Genomic DNA, 17,419 nt, shown 5'->3' on the forward strand with positions numbered 1-17,419 from the left:
CAGAAAAAAATGGGTATAGTTTTGCAATTATACGATTCACGTAAGGAATGTGGCCAAAGTTAAAATGGAAGGAAGTGTCCGATTCCGAGAAGTGTTCCAATCAATTTGCCATATCTCTCTCTCTCTCTCTCTCTCTCTCTCTCTCAAGATTTGTCCCATTTCAATGAGCTTGCAGTTCAGTGTGCTCTGAGTTGGTGGGGTCTTTTTTCTGCTACGCAAATTAACTGCCCTTCATTCAATCACTCATTTTCTTATTTTACTTTACAGAACAGAAGTAATAATAATAGACTAATTCATTATATCCATTCGACACACCGGCGTTAAGGCTGTCTTTTTTGTAATGAAAGGAGCCGAATATCTCGTAGACATACCTGTCACTCGTTTTAATAAGGAAACCAAATTAGTTTTTGAGAAAGACATTTAAAAACTAATGTATGTTTTGATCATACAAGACAAATTAAATTTTGCCTGAATGAGAGGAAAATTACACTTTCAGAATATGTATTGATAAATAATATTTTTTTATAAGGTCTGTAAATGTTTATAAAAAGCAACCTAGAAGTTTCGTGGATGCAATCTTCAAGTTTTCTTCATTATGGATAAGTTTAGAGCACTTATATTTAGTTTTTCGAATTTTTGCAATCAATTTTTATTAGATTTTCGGGTAAAAAAGTAATTGTATTCGGAGAAAAAAAATTCTGAAATTTTCAACTTTTGAGAAATTTTCAAAGGTTTACACGACCGGTTTTCGAAGTATTACTCATGAATTTTGATAAAACTCTACTAGAAAAGACGAGTTCAACGAAGAAAGATTGGGAGGCTCTCAAGTTTACGCACATCCACGCTAGAAATCACGTTGATCACACATCACCGTCATTAATTTATCTTACTATATAAGATTCTTCTGAGTACGGGACATCTTCGCCTATAATTTTCATTGTGCTCGGAGCCTATGTTAACCACAAGTGAATTTTTCATCAAACGTTATGTAACAAAATTTGCGTATTAATCTCATCATATTGTAAGAGTTATCTCATACGTTTAAGAAGTAACTGATCTAATCTTAAAACTATCTAAAATAAAGTTAAGTTTATCTTTTTTTTTTTTTTTTGCATGATCTAATCTTAAGACTATCTATTTTTTTTTTTATCTTGACCTTTGAGGTAAAATGTTTGTTATTATAAATAGTCATAATAAAAAAGAATGGATTACTGAAAAAAATGAAGAAGAAAAAAGGAAATTAGAGCATCAATAAATGAATGCTGCCTTTACATGAATGATTGTAATGAAATATTACTGCTATATAAAATTCAACTCTATGTCTCTTTACGTACTTCTGTATTTTCACACCAAAGTTTTTTCTTGACTTATTTTTTAGTGTGAGCCATAAAGAGTTTATAGTCATAGGTGTTCATCTGGTTGTGACTAGACAATAAATAATAATAAAATACCTTTAAAATAGACAACGCATGGCTTATGAAATAAAATACTTTGTGACAAATGGACCACATAAAAAAAACTTTATATTTAGTGTTCAAATGGCAATTTATGAGCTGCTGGAAAATTCATATTAATTCTGCCTAACAATCGTCAGAATCGAGTTTTGGTAGTAATATCTAGATAGAAGAGATCATTAGTATTAACAACTCATTACTGATAAAATTTTTGGTTTACTCCTAATTAAAAACTGAAAAGTGACTGGCTTTTTTTTTTTTTTTTTTTTTTTTTTTTTTTTTACAAGCTCAATACGAAAGGAATAGGTCACACCGTCACAAGGTAAAAGAAAAAATTGAAGAAGAAAAATACTACACTACACTACACCGTTTCTTTCAAAATATGCATCATCAAATCTTATCATTACCTGCTGTCTTTTATTTTCTATAATGAGTTTAGTATCCTTTTTCTTTTCTGCGTTGAAATACACTACACTGTGTACGCAACAGCCTCACACACAGAAAAAAAGAAAAAAAAAAAAAAAAAAAAAAAGGAACAACAAAGACGTCTCAAACAAAATCAAAAGATACTGTCCCCCAATTTCTACTTCCATTCCATGCCTTTAGCCTTTCTTTAATTTATTTTCCCTTTGGTTCGTTTCTTTTTGGGGGATCTAATTCGTATCCAAATCTCTTTTAATCTTCTATGGTGCCACTTTTTCCTTGAAACTGCGGCTAAATTCTGTACTTTCTTTTTATTGAATCTCTTTTCTTTTTAATTTAGCTATTATCTACAAAACAAACTACTATATTTGCACTTTATTTACACCATTACATTTAATCCCATCAGATCAAACAGCCTAATGATTTAATAATTTACCACACAAGCAAAAGCAGAAAAGTCACATATTTACAGTCATAAATCTGGTGTACCTTTTAGTCATTGACATTGTTGTGAGCTCAAGATCTTACCAAACACATGATACTAACAAAATATTATCTTTCTTTTTATTTTATCATCTCAAAATATTATATTTTTGTTTAAATACAAATTGATACGGACTTAATTATGGTTAATATGAAGTATGAACTGAAATAAGCCACCTTAAGAGTACTCCGACATTCACGGTACAAAAAATGATAATAAAGTATTTAGAAGATCATTTAATGCGAAATATAATTAATAAACTAAACATTGAATTATCAGTCAACTTAGTTTAAGTGAAAATTTGGGATTAAAAAAAAAAACTAATCTAATGATCTCTGATGATATATGAATTTTTTTTTTTTTTTTTTTTTGACAAAGATGATATATGATTCTCCAAAGTGGTAGAAAGCACATGCAATCCATCTTGTGGTTGTCTTTTTCTGTATCAACAACTACGAAGTAAGATCGAATTGTGTCTTGGAATTTATAAATATTATTTTTATTATTATTTAATTTTTTTTATCGATATCAAGAGTTAAGCAGTTCTATGACTAAATAATTTAAATTTAAATCTTCTCTTAGAGAATTAAATAAAATTCAACTTGCTAAACCGACAATAACATTAAGACATAAATACACGAGGACCCAGATATCAATATGTAAAAAGAAGACTTGAAGGTTGGATATTATTAAATGACACCATCAATAAATACGCATATCATATAACTGGCACTTGAAAGAACAAGATGAAATTTATTTTAAAATATAAGGTCTAGAAATCTGAACTGAACTCTTCAACAACAAAGAACATGATTAAATATCCCCCATAAAGCTTAGCTAATTCAACTCTTGTTTTGTCAAGTTTCAGATGGAAAGGAACAAATGATATATATATATATATATATATATATATATAATTAACATCAATATACATATATATATATATATATATATGCAAAAAGGCAATAAGACATATGTGAGACTTTTAGGACCTAAAAACGCTCAAGGGATCGCTGATTATTACACCACCAAAGCTTTGACTATACAGGCCTTTGTACGTATATACAAAACGATCACATGATCATAAACATTTGTCGTTTTTTTGGAAGGCATTTATTTAATACGAAGAGGCCTTGTTCATCACCATCCACATATGTTGTTTATTGATTGACTTTTCATAATAAAGGAAACCCATATTTTCTATTATATTTTGTGAGAAATATCGAAAACTCACTCTCTAACGTCAACAAAATATGGTGGTACTATGATAGTCTAGTGATAATTCCACACGACTTCCCCACTTCCTGTGTGGAGGTCGTGGGTTCAATCCCCACTACAGTAAAGCTGCCTTAAAAAAAAACGTCAATAAAATATGAAATGAATTAATATAAGGACACTTTTGACGTTTTCGTGATATTTTCTTTAGAAAAATTCACGTTTTTTTAAAAGAGATATAAGTTCCACTAATAGTATTAGTTGAGCTAATTAATTACCATTTTAGGGCAAAACTAAGTAGAGTGAGTACAGCTGTTTTAGGTTCTTTCCGACAAGTGGCCTGTGATTTCTTCAAAGTTCAAACGCTAGGTAGATAAGAAAAGGAAACACTTCCAACGAGGTTAATTACTCAAAAACCAATACCAAAAACAAATAAACCCCCCAATAAATAAATCCGCAGTAATCATATTTATTTTGTTTCCAAAATTCCAGTGGCCGACAGCCTGTTTTTTCGCGGCACATGCAAACACAAATCCCTCCCTTAATGGATCCTCGTTCAAACTCAAATAATAATATCCATAATTTATAACTTAATTATATGTACGTATGTACGATTGTTTTATTTGATGAAGAAAAATTAGGAAAAGTACGTTACGATTTTTTTGCCAAATAATCGCATGTTCGTATCTCACTCGCTGAGCTCATACTCATATAAAATTTGATAAAAAGAAATCATATGATATATAAAAATAACATAACACAAGCTGGTAAAATTGTACAAATTTTTTTTTTTTTTTTTTTGAGGAAGGACATAATTATTGAATTTTTTTTTTTGTATTTTCTCGCAAGAAAGTGACTATACGAATTGTAGTCAGAGGAGAGAGAGTGAAATGCGAAACAACCTCTGCTCAGAATTTTCCAAACCGACAACGACGGTTCGATCGATTACATTAAAACCGTTTGGAAATACGCAGAGATATATATGGTCGTCGATTTAATTTACTACAAGACGTTATCAATAGTCTCTTTTCTAAGATATATTATATTAAATTTATTAGGAGAAAAAAAAATAGAAATGTTTGGGTTTTTAGTAGTGAAACGACAGCGTCTAGCGTCGAATAATGCTGAGAAAATCAGGCTCCGGTGTTGTCGTTTGTGTTCCTCTGTTCTTCTTTGACAGAGCCTCCGGCGACGACGAAACGGACCACGAGTCGTTTGAGCTGTCCGAGCTAAACGACACGTCGATGACGCCGTTTGGGCTGTTCGGGACTGACCCAAAGAACTTTCTCTTCCTTGATTGGCTAGCCAACGCGATTTCCGATATTAGCTTACCACAATCCTCTGCTTTCACCTGTTTCAGGAGAGGGAATTTTGGTTGAATAATAATAAAAAAAAAGTAACACGTATGTTTTAGGGTCAAGGACAAAGTCAACCAATTTTATTTACCTTGCCGATTCCAAGAATACCCAAGAGTTGGGTTTGGTACTGAGCTTGAAGACAAGGCTCGATTTTGTCCACAACGTGTAGCATTGTTGCCGTGGCGATTGTTGATGGAAGGAAACACATGAACCTTGAATCTGCATTTATTTGCCGTGATTTTCAACATCGTGTACGGATAAAGAAGGATCATTATAGAAAGAAGAAAAAAAAAAGGTTTGTTTAGTTTACCTGAGAGGAGTGAGAAGATTATGGAGTCACATCTCTTGAGGAATTCCCAAGAGAGATGTTCTTTCAAACCAAGCCTTCTTATAATGAAATCAAGGAATGAAATGGGTGTGACGGGGTTCATTTTCCACTTCAGTGAAGACAGCACTAGAAGCTCCATTCTCTTTATCATTTTTGCTTCAAACAAGTACTTGCTCTCTTCCACCTATTAATGAGAGAAGAATTTAGAAAAAGACGCAATCTTTGAGCGTTTTGAAGAAAGCCCAGATAGAAATTTTGTTTCTTTTAAACAAATTCGTTGAGCATACTTGGAAATCTAATAAAAGTGGGACATGGGTCTCTTCCACTTTGGCGGCGAGAGAGAGGCAAGCCACGGCGGCGATTTGGGTCGTCCACGGCTTCTCTCTCTGAAACGGAAAGCTCGAGAGAAACCTGTCGAGGTAATCGACGGCGAGAGTGGCGGTGAGAGCGGAGAAGGAGTAGTGAGCGACGACTTTGAGCATCCACGTCACGGAGGCTCGGCGAGCCTCTCCCAGGGAAGGGTCGTTCTGAAGAGCACCGAACAGCTCGTTGGTCTTCTCTTTGGAGAGGAGAGAGACAAGCTCGTCCTCTTCCCAGGCCAGATCTTGCTCTAGCAAGATCGGCAGAGATGGGTTTGGTCTGTGAGCGTCGAAAACGGCGGTGAAACTCTGGTGGTCATCGCGATCGTCATGTTGGGAAATTTCTGATGAGCCCATGAAGAGCTGTTCTTCTTCCTCTTCCGAGCAGTACAGAGAGTCCATTACGAACGGAGAGTTTGATTCTTGTTGGGCCATCTTCTTCTGAGAAGAAGAGGTTTGAGAGTGATTTCATTCTAGGCCTGAGAACCCAATGAATAAAGAGAGCGTACACATCTCTCCCTCTCTCTCTCTAAATTTCTCTCTCTAGAAATAAGGAGTAGAATAAAGGATTAGAGAGGAAGGAGATAATCGAACGCGACGCCTAGAAATGCCTAAAAAGAATGTGTTTTTTATTTATATTTTGCTTCTCTTGCTTGGTATAAGAAATAAGATTGTGTGTGTAGTGTATGGGTGTTGAGTAGTGATTATGCTTTGATTGGTACTAAAAGGAAAATAGAAAACAAAATTCACCGAAAACATGAATAATGGGCTACGAAGCACAATAAGTTGACACGTGACAATTGTACCTCATCCCTACAGGGAACATACTACCCTCGGCCCCATCTGATAAATTACCTGCGGATTTTAAAATAAGGATATAACTCATCGGACGATCCCAACCGTTGATTACTTAGACAGGGTGATCGAGAATCGTGATCAAATCTTGTTAGAGAAATGGGTGCACCGCGGAAGATCCGATATACTATGCATGTAATTTGTTCAAGTTTCTGTTACTTTCCTTTGCGGTATTCTAAATTGTCTATTGGTTTAAAAGACTTTATAGGCCTTGACAATTTACGATAACATTCCTCCATCTGCTTTCTAACTTTCTTTTCTGCTTTTCTTTTTTTCTTCTTCTTGTAATTTCGTCTCTTTTACTTTTTGGAATTCACTGTTCTTTAGGTTCAGAAAGTGGGGTGAAGTTTAGCGTAGACGATCAAATTTCAAACTTCCTAAAACTTTATTTTTTCCGTTTCTATTATAATATAATCAAGCAATATGTTGGATATATATTAACTTTGGAGCTGTAAACTATGTATAGTGCATACAAACATCTAGCTAGTTTAGTATCAAATCAAAACATATATCTAGCAAAATAGTAAAACATAAAACTTTATTACCTAGGATAGCCTAGTGTTAATTCCACAACACCTCCTGTGTGGAGGTCGTGGGTTCAATCCTCGTTGATTCCTTAAAAAAAAACTTTATTTATTAAAAAAAGAAAAATATCAACAATATCCATTTATTTAATCAAAATGTGCGACTTGTTTCCTCAATTTTGAAAAAATATCAGACATTTCTCTCTAGTTTAATATAAATAGCACATATATCCTTTAAAAATATGTTATATAGCAAATACTAACATTTTCGTTAATTTTTTTATTAAATAAATAAATAAAATTTGAACCCTCCAAAATACTTTTAATAAAATAAATATTTATTTACTATTTTATTATTAAAAAAATCAAAATCACTCTTTAAAAAAATTTTGATTTAATTTATATATATATATATATATATATATATATATATATATATATATATTAGAAATATAGTGTTAATCATTAAGGAAATTTTGGAGAATTTTTTTTTTTTTGGTAAAAAAAATAGTGGTATTTGGAATATAGGGAAATATGTGTCATTTATATTAAATTCATGGAATATGTATAATATTTCTGGAAATTAAAGAGATAAATCGCATTAAACACAAAAATATTGTTGGATATTTTTCAATACATATATAAGCATATGATATACTCATGTGAAAATTTTACCTTGTGCTAGATTTTGGTGATAAGTTAGTGGGGCCTATACAGTATAGTCTCTTCAAAAAAAAAAAAGAACAACCCAGAATACCAACATTTTCTACTTAACACGTTACAAAATTTGACTCTGGCATTTTTTGGAACTGATAAAACTTGCCGTAAATTTTAGCTTTGAACAGGTCTTCGTATTGACGTTTAGAAAAGTAGAGCAGTGTGTTTATTTTTTTGCACTAAAGTATAAAAAAGTAGGTGAACTCTCATTATTAACAACTCCACGACAAAATCTCCAATCAAAGACATAACTATTGTAAATTATTTTAGTACTAAAGGAAAGAGATACTAGTTACTCTCTAAATATTTCTACTATTTTCATTTTGCATCAAACTAAATAACATACTTCTTTGTTTTAAAAAAAAAAAATAATATACTTCTTATTTCACATTATTTTATACTTGAACAACTACCCCAAGAAAACAAAAGAAAAAATAAACGAAAAAGAAGAAGAATAAGAAGAAAATATTATATCTCTGCTGCTGAGCAATATATATATATATATATATATATATATATATATATGCCCTTATATTTCTGACAACAGCCTTGGAATCAAAATTATGATTATACGATTTTGAATAGTACCATGCATGATCTAGTTGCCACTAACAGCCCACGTTAAAAGCGCATGCCATGAAATTTAAGTCCAGCTTCAAGCCACAAATATATAATATGTTTGTCTCTCTCTTTTTATTTTTTTTTTGCGTATATATATACGTTGGTCGTTTCCAACAGAATTAAACAAAAAAAAGTATAAATATATCATCAACGAACATGCATAATACGAGTTATGACTCTCTCTTCCACATTCTTAAAACACAGTTTCTTTTCCATTTTCATGATTCAGCCGTAGAGAGTTAATTAGAGATCGAATAGAACACAAAGAAACAAAAGGGTATAAAGCTGCGACACTGCAAAACGAAAACAGTGTTAATTAATAAGATAAGAGAAATAGTGAGGTCACATTAGTCCAACAACACTCAACGCTTAGCCTTATTTAAGAAACTGCCAACTTCTGTAGAGAGACACAGTTACATATGCTAAGCCATGTATTGTCTCTCTATCTGTATATCTGCTAAGAGATCATTTATTTGATTTAAATCAATTCGATACCGTTGGGTTTCTGATGAATTATTATCGATCCATCGATGTCTCGGTTTTCGGGGTTCATTCTTTCTTTCTTTCTGAGCGATCGATCAATCAAAGGCGACCCAGCTTATTAGATTTCTGATCGCGTATATGTAAATATTTATATATACTTTCTGATGTATGTTTTGGAAGTATATACTTTCCAGCATAATTTGATGGCCCCAAAGTTCAGTTCCGAGGGACAGCTCAGTCATTGGTCTATCTCTTTCTGTTCATATATATATATATATATATATATATATATATATATATATATACATATCCAAATGTACACCCAGGACCCAGCCATTAATGTTAAAAGACCATATAGCATCGATTACAATGGATCATATATCAAAGACTTATTGTGTGTGAATTTGTGTGTATATTATAAGTATATACACTACATGTATTTTTTATAAATAAATACATTACAGAGAGGAATAACGTTATTACATTTACGTTACTTTCTTTTTTTGCCCTGCATGAAAAAGAAAATAATTAATAGCGTATTGCACGGATCTAGGCAGGGCCAGTGGCACTGGCTCCACTCAAAATCGGGAAAAAAAAATACAAATTTTAAAATAATTAATGAATAATTAAATATTTGTTTATAAATATATATAAACTTTTCCCTTTAAGGACTCAAAAAACAGTCTTGGTCTGGTCTGGTGGTATTGCGGAGTGATATTGAACTCGGGATGCATTCCCAACTTTCGCTTATTATGCTTTAACAGCCCCTTTTTCTTGTTTTTTTTTTCCTTATTTATTTTTTTCCATAATCAGTTCTTCAATGATAAAATATGAACGTAACTCATATTTTCCAATAAATTCCAAACTCAAATACTTTTTAATTAATTTTTTATAATTTAATTAAAAATTAACAGCTTATTCTACATTCAAGAATAACGTTAATATATTGTGTTGAGAATTCAAGAATCTTAGAACTCATAATATTAATATATTGCTACAGTTCAAAATTCGAATATGATGATGTAATATTTTTCTTCATTTTATGAAACAAAGTTCAATATTTAGATTTGCTACTTTAATTTATTTTATAATAATATGAAGTATTTTGAAGTTTACATCATTTTTATACACAACAATTATAAATCTAATATACATTCCAAAATAATTTAAATACATATATTACTAATGATGTTATATATTATTAGTTATAATTTATTCTGGATATTAAAATGTTATTTTTTTCATTTTTACATAAAGTCTTAATTTAAAATTTAATGTTACATTTGTCTTTTCAATCAGGAATATTCAATGCTGATCACAGTACGTCCCATCATAATTCTAATTATATATATGTAAGAGATGATACTAGCTATATCTGTTTATTTTGTTTATGGAATTGTAAGCCAAAGATATACGATGTTACTTTAGGTAAATTCAATATGACTGAAGGTGTAATTCATATTTTATGGAAATCATCTGCACCGAAACGTTGCTTTCTTTTCTTTTTCTTTTTTTTTCCTTGGTAAAGCTCTTTATAGGTTCTCTCTCTAAGAAAAAAAAAATGAAGCTCTATAGCTATAAAGTGACACAACAGCATGAGTAATTATTTTTTAAGACAGCTTTGTGAAGGTTGGGTTTATAAAAGTGGCGTGAAATTATCGATTAAACTATGTTAAGAGCAAAAGTCAAAACATCTATTTCAAGAGTGTTTTTTTGGCTCTTTCTTTCTTTCTTTCTTTTTCTATTTTAATTTGTTTCTCGTCTTTGAATGGTATTTATTCCCATTGCACGCCTAGAAAGTACACCATGAATTTAAACTAAAAAACTGAGTAAAGATTGCCACTGTTTTAATACATCCGGAATACAGTACAGTTCCATTATAAGTTCCAAGTTTATAACTTTTTTTTTTTTTTCCTTTAACCAATCCTTTTTTTTTAAATATCATTCCCAATTTGTATTCTTTTTTTTTTTTTCCTTTTTTCTTTTAAGTCTTGAATTTTAACGAAACAACAAACAGCTGTTTCATCATTCTGGTCAAAGTCAGATTAGCCCACTCTCTCTGAAGATTCAGAAAGTTGCTCATTTTATTGCATTACAATCACAGCAGCAGAAAGCGAAACCCTTTATTGGAACTCATCAACCGTCCATTGGTAGCCCTAAACCAATTTGATGGTGGGACCATTATGATGATCACCACCGTTTACTTCAGTATAAACATATCTTGATGTTTTACTATAAACAATTTTTTTTTTACTTCACATAACGCCACCTCCACCTCCTCCAGAGTGGAAGTTATGAGTTCAATCTCACAATAGTAAAGTTTTCATTAAATATATATATATATATATATATATATATATATATATCATTAAAAAAAACGTCTAAATATGATCTAATTTATGACGTTATTTTTGTGATTTGTTTTTTAATAAACAAATTTTATTTCATTGAAATTTGGTAAAAAAAACTCATCAATACAGGAGAATAACACCTTAGTATATGGAACATCAAGACCTAAGTCGAAGTGAATCTAACACTAAGATCCGGTAAAAGTATGTTATGTGCATACTTCCGACAACGGGAAGAATTACAAGCACCAATAGAGCACACAAGAGGCTCGTTCAAAAACCCAAAGATTGGCGATGGAAAAATCCAACCAACCTCAGTCCGATGACCACGAAGAAGATGGCTCTTCAACCTTTATAGATCAAAACCTAACAGGAAATCCACTACGGGTAAGGAGACTACGGCTAATCCGGCTCCAAAACAAGTCAAAAAAACCAAAGCACAACAATAAAAATAAAGGTTCACTACAATACTAGCATGAACTAAAACTAAGAAATTAAAACACAAATCTAAACTAATATTGTCTTCGTCATGCTCAAAGAAAAAGCTCTCAAAGAAATTCCACCCCACAAGGACCGCGACGGAGGCATCCTCGCCGAGGAGGAACCGAACCACCGGGACGACGAGGCCGGCAACAAACTGAGCCATGGATTCCCAATCGACAGATTCTGCCTTCTTCGGTGGAGCACGATGAAGAACTGCTGCTAGAACCTCCGGCGAGGAAGAAGACGACCGACGAAGCACTGGAAACGCTAAGGAAAGCCATGAAGGCGGGATGGGAGAGAGCTTATTCCGAAGACAACAGAAGACAAGGCAGCCTCCTCTCCAAGTCGAAGCCGATCAAGTCGTCGGCGTTCTCCTAGGAGGGGAGCGGCAAGGGAGAAGATGGTCGTTGGGTTTCTTAGAGAGAGAAAGTAGATATGGAGTTTCTTAGTTATTTTTGTGAATTAACCGGGTAATTTGTGGATATGACCCACATCGATGGTTGGCAAAGGGCCACCTAGAATTAGTGCAATATTGAATTAGGAATAGCTTAATGATCGTGTTTCTCCTAATAATTACATTAATGAATTTGGCCAAAATTGAATATAGCTACTATAGTACTATGTGGCTGTCAGTGCATGTAAGTTGTAACACCTCCTACGTGACGTGACGACTGATCAGGCGTTGACAATGTAATTAGTTTTTCTATTAGAAAATGTCAGATGTCAAATTTTAAAGCATAATAATATCTTTTAATGAAGATCAAATATCATAATTTGTTTACTATATACATCATCATTGCTTAAAAAATCCAGTTAGGATTTAGGCTGTGTTGTTGTCATTTGAAGGCGGGCTTGAGTTGCCCATGATAACTCGCAATTACTAGTTAGTCCTAATATTTGTACTCGTAATCACTGATAAACGATACTCTCTCTGATTATCTTTTTCGTTCTAAATTTATCTATGGTTTACGCTTATCCGGTGGTATGCAATTTATTGTTAATGTTTTTTGTATTTAATATCATAAATAAGACAACCTGAAATAATTGTATCATCGTGCTGCTTAAAATTCTTAACTTTTTATAATCTTGAGCATTAACGTTGTTATTGCCAATATTTAACATACATACTAAAAATATTATTTATATTTATTTGTTCGAGTTTACCGTTTGTTTACCAAGGGATGAAAAGTTTACTTATTTTCTCATTTACTCATCGGTAAACCTATGTGGTAAATGATTTACGTAAATCATGAGATGTGACATACGTGAATGTAACGAAAACCTTGATTTGATGAAAACTTGTAACCCTAAACACGATATATTGCTAGGATTTTGTTTAAGATCTCAACTAATTGTTCTGATGAAGATAAAAACACAAACAATTAAAAAAAAATAGAACTTATGCAAAATATCCGGCGAATTAAATCTGTCTTGTCCGGATCAATTGATCAGCCAAATATTTTTCTAAGCTAATAGAACAAGACCAAAGACATCTAAGAACAATTTTGCCAAATAACAAAATAATCAATCGTACGTACCAAACAACTTCAATTTAGTGGGTATTTCTTACACTCACACTCACCTCTATTGTTGAACTTGTAGTAACTTTGATCTTTGGTGAAGTCCATTACATTACGCGTCAATGTCTTAAACAGCAGTTCACTTCAAAAGGCTATGGACAGAAGAAAAAAAAATGGATGAAAAATATATGATTATGACGTGTATATACTTCCTACATAAATAAGCAAAATACTCATTCTCATTATCAATAACATTTCATACAGTAATTGCCGACACCTAATGGTAAGCGACCAAAAGGTCCAAAACATATAGTTCACCATTGGTATGTTAGCACAGTCCAACAATTTTGTCTTCTTGAAAGCCCAAAAAGTCAATAATTATAGGAGCTAGTGGTCAAAGTCAATAGTTATATGATAAAGCATTGGATGGTTTCACAAACAGTGACAATATATGAAACAAATAACGTTTTTGTCGCACCACATTTCTTCAGACTTAATCATGGTCTGGTGCTTTTTCTTCGCTTGCCTTGACTGGAAAACATTTTGAATGTCTCATTACCTTTTCACCATAATGAAATAAGAAAAGATCTTTATGACGTAAGCTATTAAGTATTGAGAATGATAACATGGTTGTATACTTGTATTCAACAGAATTCAAGTACTGGTGGCATTTTTTTTATTCCTCATGTATATTCGACTTTCTAATTTAAGTTTAACACACATATATATAAGTGGTGATCTTCAATTCAAGAAAGCATTTCAATAAAAATCACTTCTGAAGTGACACAAATGCTAATTCAAAATGACCTGGGTGACAACAAAATTTCAATGGCACGACTGATTGTCATTTTGGTTTTGACAAAATTAGGTAAAACGGCAAAGTCGTATATCATTATAGATAACAAGATAGCCCAAAGAATAACATTACAAAACAGCACATCAAAAACAAATCAACAACTGGTTGAATTGAAATCTTCAAAAGTTGAACTCTGGTCTTCACATGATACATTTCTGTGAAATGTACATTAGCAACTATAGGTAAAACATCATACATGAATTCTTCATCAAAGTTTTTACTTTCGCATTGCATTAATAGGCCTAGAGGCCCAAGACTGGCAAAACTGCTCATTTCATTCGAATTGTTTTATTGTGAAGTGACCATGTAAACTGGTCATTTGAATTGACGTTCGAACTAACCATCTAAATTATTGGAAGAAAAACAAAAACCAAATAAGTAACTATCACCTAAATTTTATTTCGAATAAAAAAAAACCATCCAAATTGTATATGATATCCATGGAAAAACTACTAAACTAGTGCATTGCAAACTTTTAATACAGTTTTAACGTATAACTTGTTGCTATTACCAATCTTATCATTTCATTTCTCATTCTAAGTGTGAATATTTAGAAGCAATGGAAAAAAAAATTCAGATCAAAGTGTAAATTCTTGAAAAAACTAATCTTAAATTATATTTTTGTATATATTTATATAACCGTGGTGTTTAGGTTAGACCTGACTAAAATCCACGATACTCTGGCATTATCGAACAAGAGAATACCCTAGTGACCCCAATTGTTGCGTCTAGGAAGAAACGAACTGGGAACTAACAAAGTCCCAATGAGGTATAATGTTTTAAATGATCTGACAAAGTATCGACTAGTAGACCACCCGGTTGCCCTAATTGTTACGTTCAGGCGGATTGAACCGGGGCCTAAAATGAGGTGAGTGTTTTTTACATGAACTGAGTAGTAGTTAAGTTGTCAAAATTTTCTACGTAGATCCCAAAAGCAGGTCAAAGAGTTGGATCAAAGGTAACTAAACCATACTAGATAACCAAAAAAAATCAAGTCAACAAAGTATAAAGTTAATCATTTACTTTGATCCATATAAGGAAAATACATTCAAGTGTTAGTCTGGGATTATCTGCCTCATTGATAGTGTTGTGTTGGCCGTATACCACTAGTTCTATGCTCACAAGCTAGACTCAAATTTTAAAACACAGCCCATAGAATAGTAATGCGACAAACCAGAGTTAGCATTTAAGGAAAATAATAATAAAATCATAACTTACATTATTGACACGCCCCTTAACTACCACGTTGAAAATGCTCTCGTATAAATCTTTCAGCATGAGATGGGTACTTCTCCCGGATGTATTGCCTTAGACATTTCTGGTATGAGAAATCTATCCATGCACCGTCGGTTCTTATGAGAAATAAACACCTTGACTGCTTAAACTCTGGATGCCGATCAACCTTCATAAAAACAACACTACTTTAGTTTGTTCATAGAACACACGCTACTAAAAAAACAATGCACAAACTGAGTTATATGATTTTCTTTTTCTCTCTATAATTGAGTTCATATAGCATGACTCCAAGTTGCCTTCCCAGGGCTTTTTATGACTGAACTACATCCAGTGACAAAGATAGCCCAAATTCTATCAAAGAGACCAAGGTTGAGTTTCCTCCTCCCAAATGTACGCGGGTAGCTAAATTTAAAAGGAAATAGAAAAAGAAAGCGATAACCTAATTTTTTTGCATTTTCGTCGTTGCCTCGGAACACCATGTTATCCGTCGTGGCATTAGATGTTATGCATAGACAAATAATGAACTCACTATCCAAACAGTCAATCAGAATCTAAAGGAGACTATCATTACCAAATACAATCTAAACTTTATGTGGCGAAATCAAAACATATAATGACTTTCTTCAACTCGCACAGCAGAAAATTGAACTGAAAAGATTTTTAAATCAAAATCAAATTATTCTTCACAAATATAGGAAATAAGTCTGGACACAAGATGAACTCTCATGGGAAAAACAATGAGCTACAACACCTAGAAAAAACCAATGAAATAACCAAGTCGCAAGATATTATGATCTAGACATCAATAATCAAGGGAGAATTATAAAGCAAGTGTCTCGAAAAAATCAGAAACCCACACGCCATAGTAAGGCGGCAAGGCTAATCAGCATATCGTCTAAGGAAAGCAAGGACTATGAATAAAACTTTACCATAATGGAATCAAGTCCGCATCCGACTTTATCATCCGCATGTGGATGGTAAACAAGAAGCTTTTCGACCACAGCTTTCATATCTTCAGGTTTTAGATGCTCTCCATCCATATACCTGGAATTCAGAACTAGTGAGCCTATGTTTGACTCCAAGTAAACTTTAAAGCAAGAAAAAAAAAAGGTTGGATCAATGAACAGACACCACAATCGAGAAACAAAGTGATGACTTGGTTATGGGGTAAATTGTTCAGAGCCCCCATTGGCCATTCAGTGAGATGCTTCACTTCAGAATATTTTGCTTAAAAAAACATTGCCTATGACTCTTTCTCAGTTTAGGTTTTGCACATGCTTTCCATGCGTTTTCCATTAGTACGAAATTACGAATTCATTTTCAAAGAATTACCTGCAGTTACATTGGGCATTTGTAAAATGCCATCTAAATCCAAATTGATAATCTCGTTTCATATTATCACAAGTACTCGAACCACAGAATAATCTTAGAATGACTTCGAGTCTTTTCTCCGATTAACGTTGCTCCAATAGGTATCGAATTAACGAGGTTATAACGAAACACTAGTTTTTATCACAAGTGTAAATAGAACAGCATAGTAAACAAAAAGACTGGGAAGTGACCAAAAAAAGACGAACTTACCTACTAGAATGAAGGATATCCTTGGCGAGCAAGAAAATCGGCTCGATATCCTTGAAAATCTCCTCCTCCTTGTCCCTCCACTGCCGGTAATCGGGATCATTCCACCTCGAATACTTCAGCGCTTCCCTTACGCCGGAGATTTCGTCCGACGATGGCGCAGCGCCGCCGTCAGCCGCGGCCGGCTCGCCGGCGGTGGTGCAGAGCGGCCATCGCGGCTGAGTTAAGCGAGAGGCTGCGTTAAGGCCGTGGCGGTGGAGCTGAAGCTGGCGGCAAAGGAAAGGAAGGCCTCGGAGGAGCAAAGAAGAAGACGCCCTGTGAAGCGAAGGTGGTTCGTGTGGCACGAGAAAGGAAAGGGAAGCCATTAATGGATCGCCTTTTCGGCGGTTAGGTTGCTCTCAACGGCCCATCTGTATTTTGGCTAATTGGTCCAGTATTGATCCTCTCCCTGGAATTTAGTGGCCCACTTATCTCCAAATGGGCTAATCTCGTGTTACTTCGTCGTCGTACCATTAAGAGACTATATTTAAAAAAAAAATGTTCGCTTTGAATTGTGGTTCTTCTACTTTTATTGTGG

The 17,419-nt window shown here is 33.2% G+C and overlaps 3 protein-coding genes across 6 annotated transcripts in view; all 3 read right to left on the reverse strand.

The window, feature by feature from the left end:
* Nucleotides 1-4,462: 4,462 nt before the first annotated feature.
* Nucleotides 4,463-6,307, reverse strand: LOC149392053 (cyclin-D3-1-like). Its single transcript, XM_089620171.1, has 4 exons — nt 5,550-6,307; nt 5,245-5,446; nt 5,023-5,153; nt 4,463-4,927 (listed from the first exon to the last, which is right to left on the reverse strand). Exons 1-4 carry the CDS (start codon nt 6,054-6,056, stop codon nt 4,685-4,687), a joined length of 1,083 nt encoding a protein of 360 aa, XP_089476297.1. The 5' UTR covers nt 6,057-6,307; the 3' UTR covers nt 4,463-4,684.
* A 6,880-nt stretch (nt 6,308-13,187) lies between these two features.
* On the reverse strand, nt 13,188-17,222 carry LOC149392054 (protein DCL, chloroplastic-like). 3 transcript variants are annotated; one of them, XM_089620793.1, is made up of 4 exons: nt 16,846-17,222; nt 16,194-16,308; nt 15,247-15,430; nt 13,188-13,324 (listed from the first exon to the last, which is right to left on the reverse strand). In XM_089620793.1, the coding sequence occupies exons 1-3, from the start codon at nt 17,205-17,207 to the stop codon at nt 15,263-15,265; spliced, it is 645 nt and encodes a 214-aa protein (XP_089476919.1). In that variant the 5' UTR covers nt 17,208-17,222; the 3' UTR covers nt 13,188-13,324; nt 15,247-15,262. The 3 variants fall into 3 exon arrangements, with proteins under 3 accessions (XP_089476919.1, XP_089476918.1, XP_089476917.1); XM_089620792.1 differs by lacking the exon at nt 13,188-13,324 and adding an exon at nt 13,566-13,703; XM_089620791.1 differs by lacking the exon at nt 13,188-13,324 and having other exon boundaries at nt 15,040-15,430.
* LOC149392055 (protein DCL, chloroplastic-like) overlaps nt 13,210-17,419 on the reverse strand; it is a 31,743-nt gene continuing 27,533 nt past the window's right edge. Inside the window, exon 4 of one of the 2 annotated variants that reach the window (XM_089620788.1) lies at nt 13,210-13,324. The gene's annotated coding sequence lies outside the window, so the exon portion shown is untranslated. Of the gene's footprint in view, nt 13,325-13,576; nt 13,704-17,419 lie in introns of those variants that run through there. The other variant, XM_089620789.1, reaches the window with a different exon arrangement.

Source organism: Urtica dioica, chromosome 7 (genome assembly GCF_054948205.1).
Source record: "Urtica dioica subsp. dioica isolate 48M chromosome 7, U.dioica_male_clone48M_v1_H2, whole genome shotgun sequence".
NCBI classification, from domain to species: domain Eukaryota; kingdom Viridiplantae; phylum Streptophyta; class Magnoliopsida; order Rosales; family Urticaceae; genus Urtica; species Urtica dioica.

Coding starts and splice junctions, on each gene's coding strand:
- LOC149392053 (XM_089620171.1), bottom strand. CDS start 6,056: ATGGCCCAACAAGAATCAAACTCTCCGTTCGTAATGGACTCTCTGTAC. Junction 5,447..5,549: donor CACTTTTATTAGATTTCCAA/GTATGCTCAACG, acceptor TCTCATTAATAG/GTGGAAGAGAGCAAGTACTT. Junction 5,154..5,244: donor AATCTTCTCACTCCTCTCAG/GTAAACTAAACA, acceptor AAATAAATGCAG/ATTCAAGGTTCATGTGTTTC.
- LOC149392054 (XM_089620793.1), bottom strand. CDS start 17,207: ATGGCTTCCCTTTCCTTTCTCGTGCCACACGAACCACCTTCGCTTCAC. Junction 16,309..16,845: donor GATATCCTTCATTCTAGTAG/GTAAGTTCGTCT, acceptor TCTGAATTCCAG/GTATATGGATGGAGAGCATC. Junction 15,431..16,193: donor GCGGACTTGATTCCATTATG/GTAAAGTTTTAT, acceptor GTTTTTATGAAG/GTTGATCGGCATCCAGAGTT.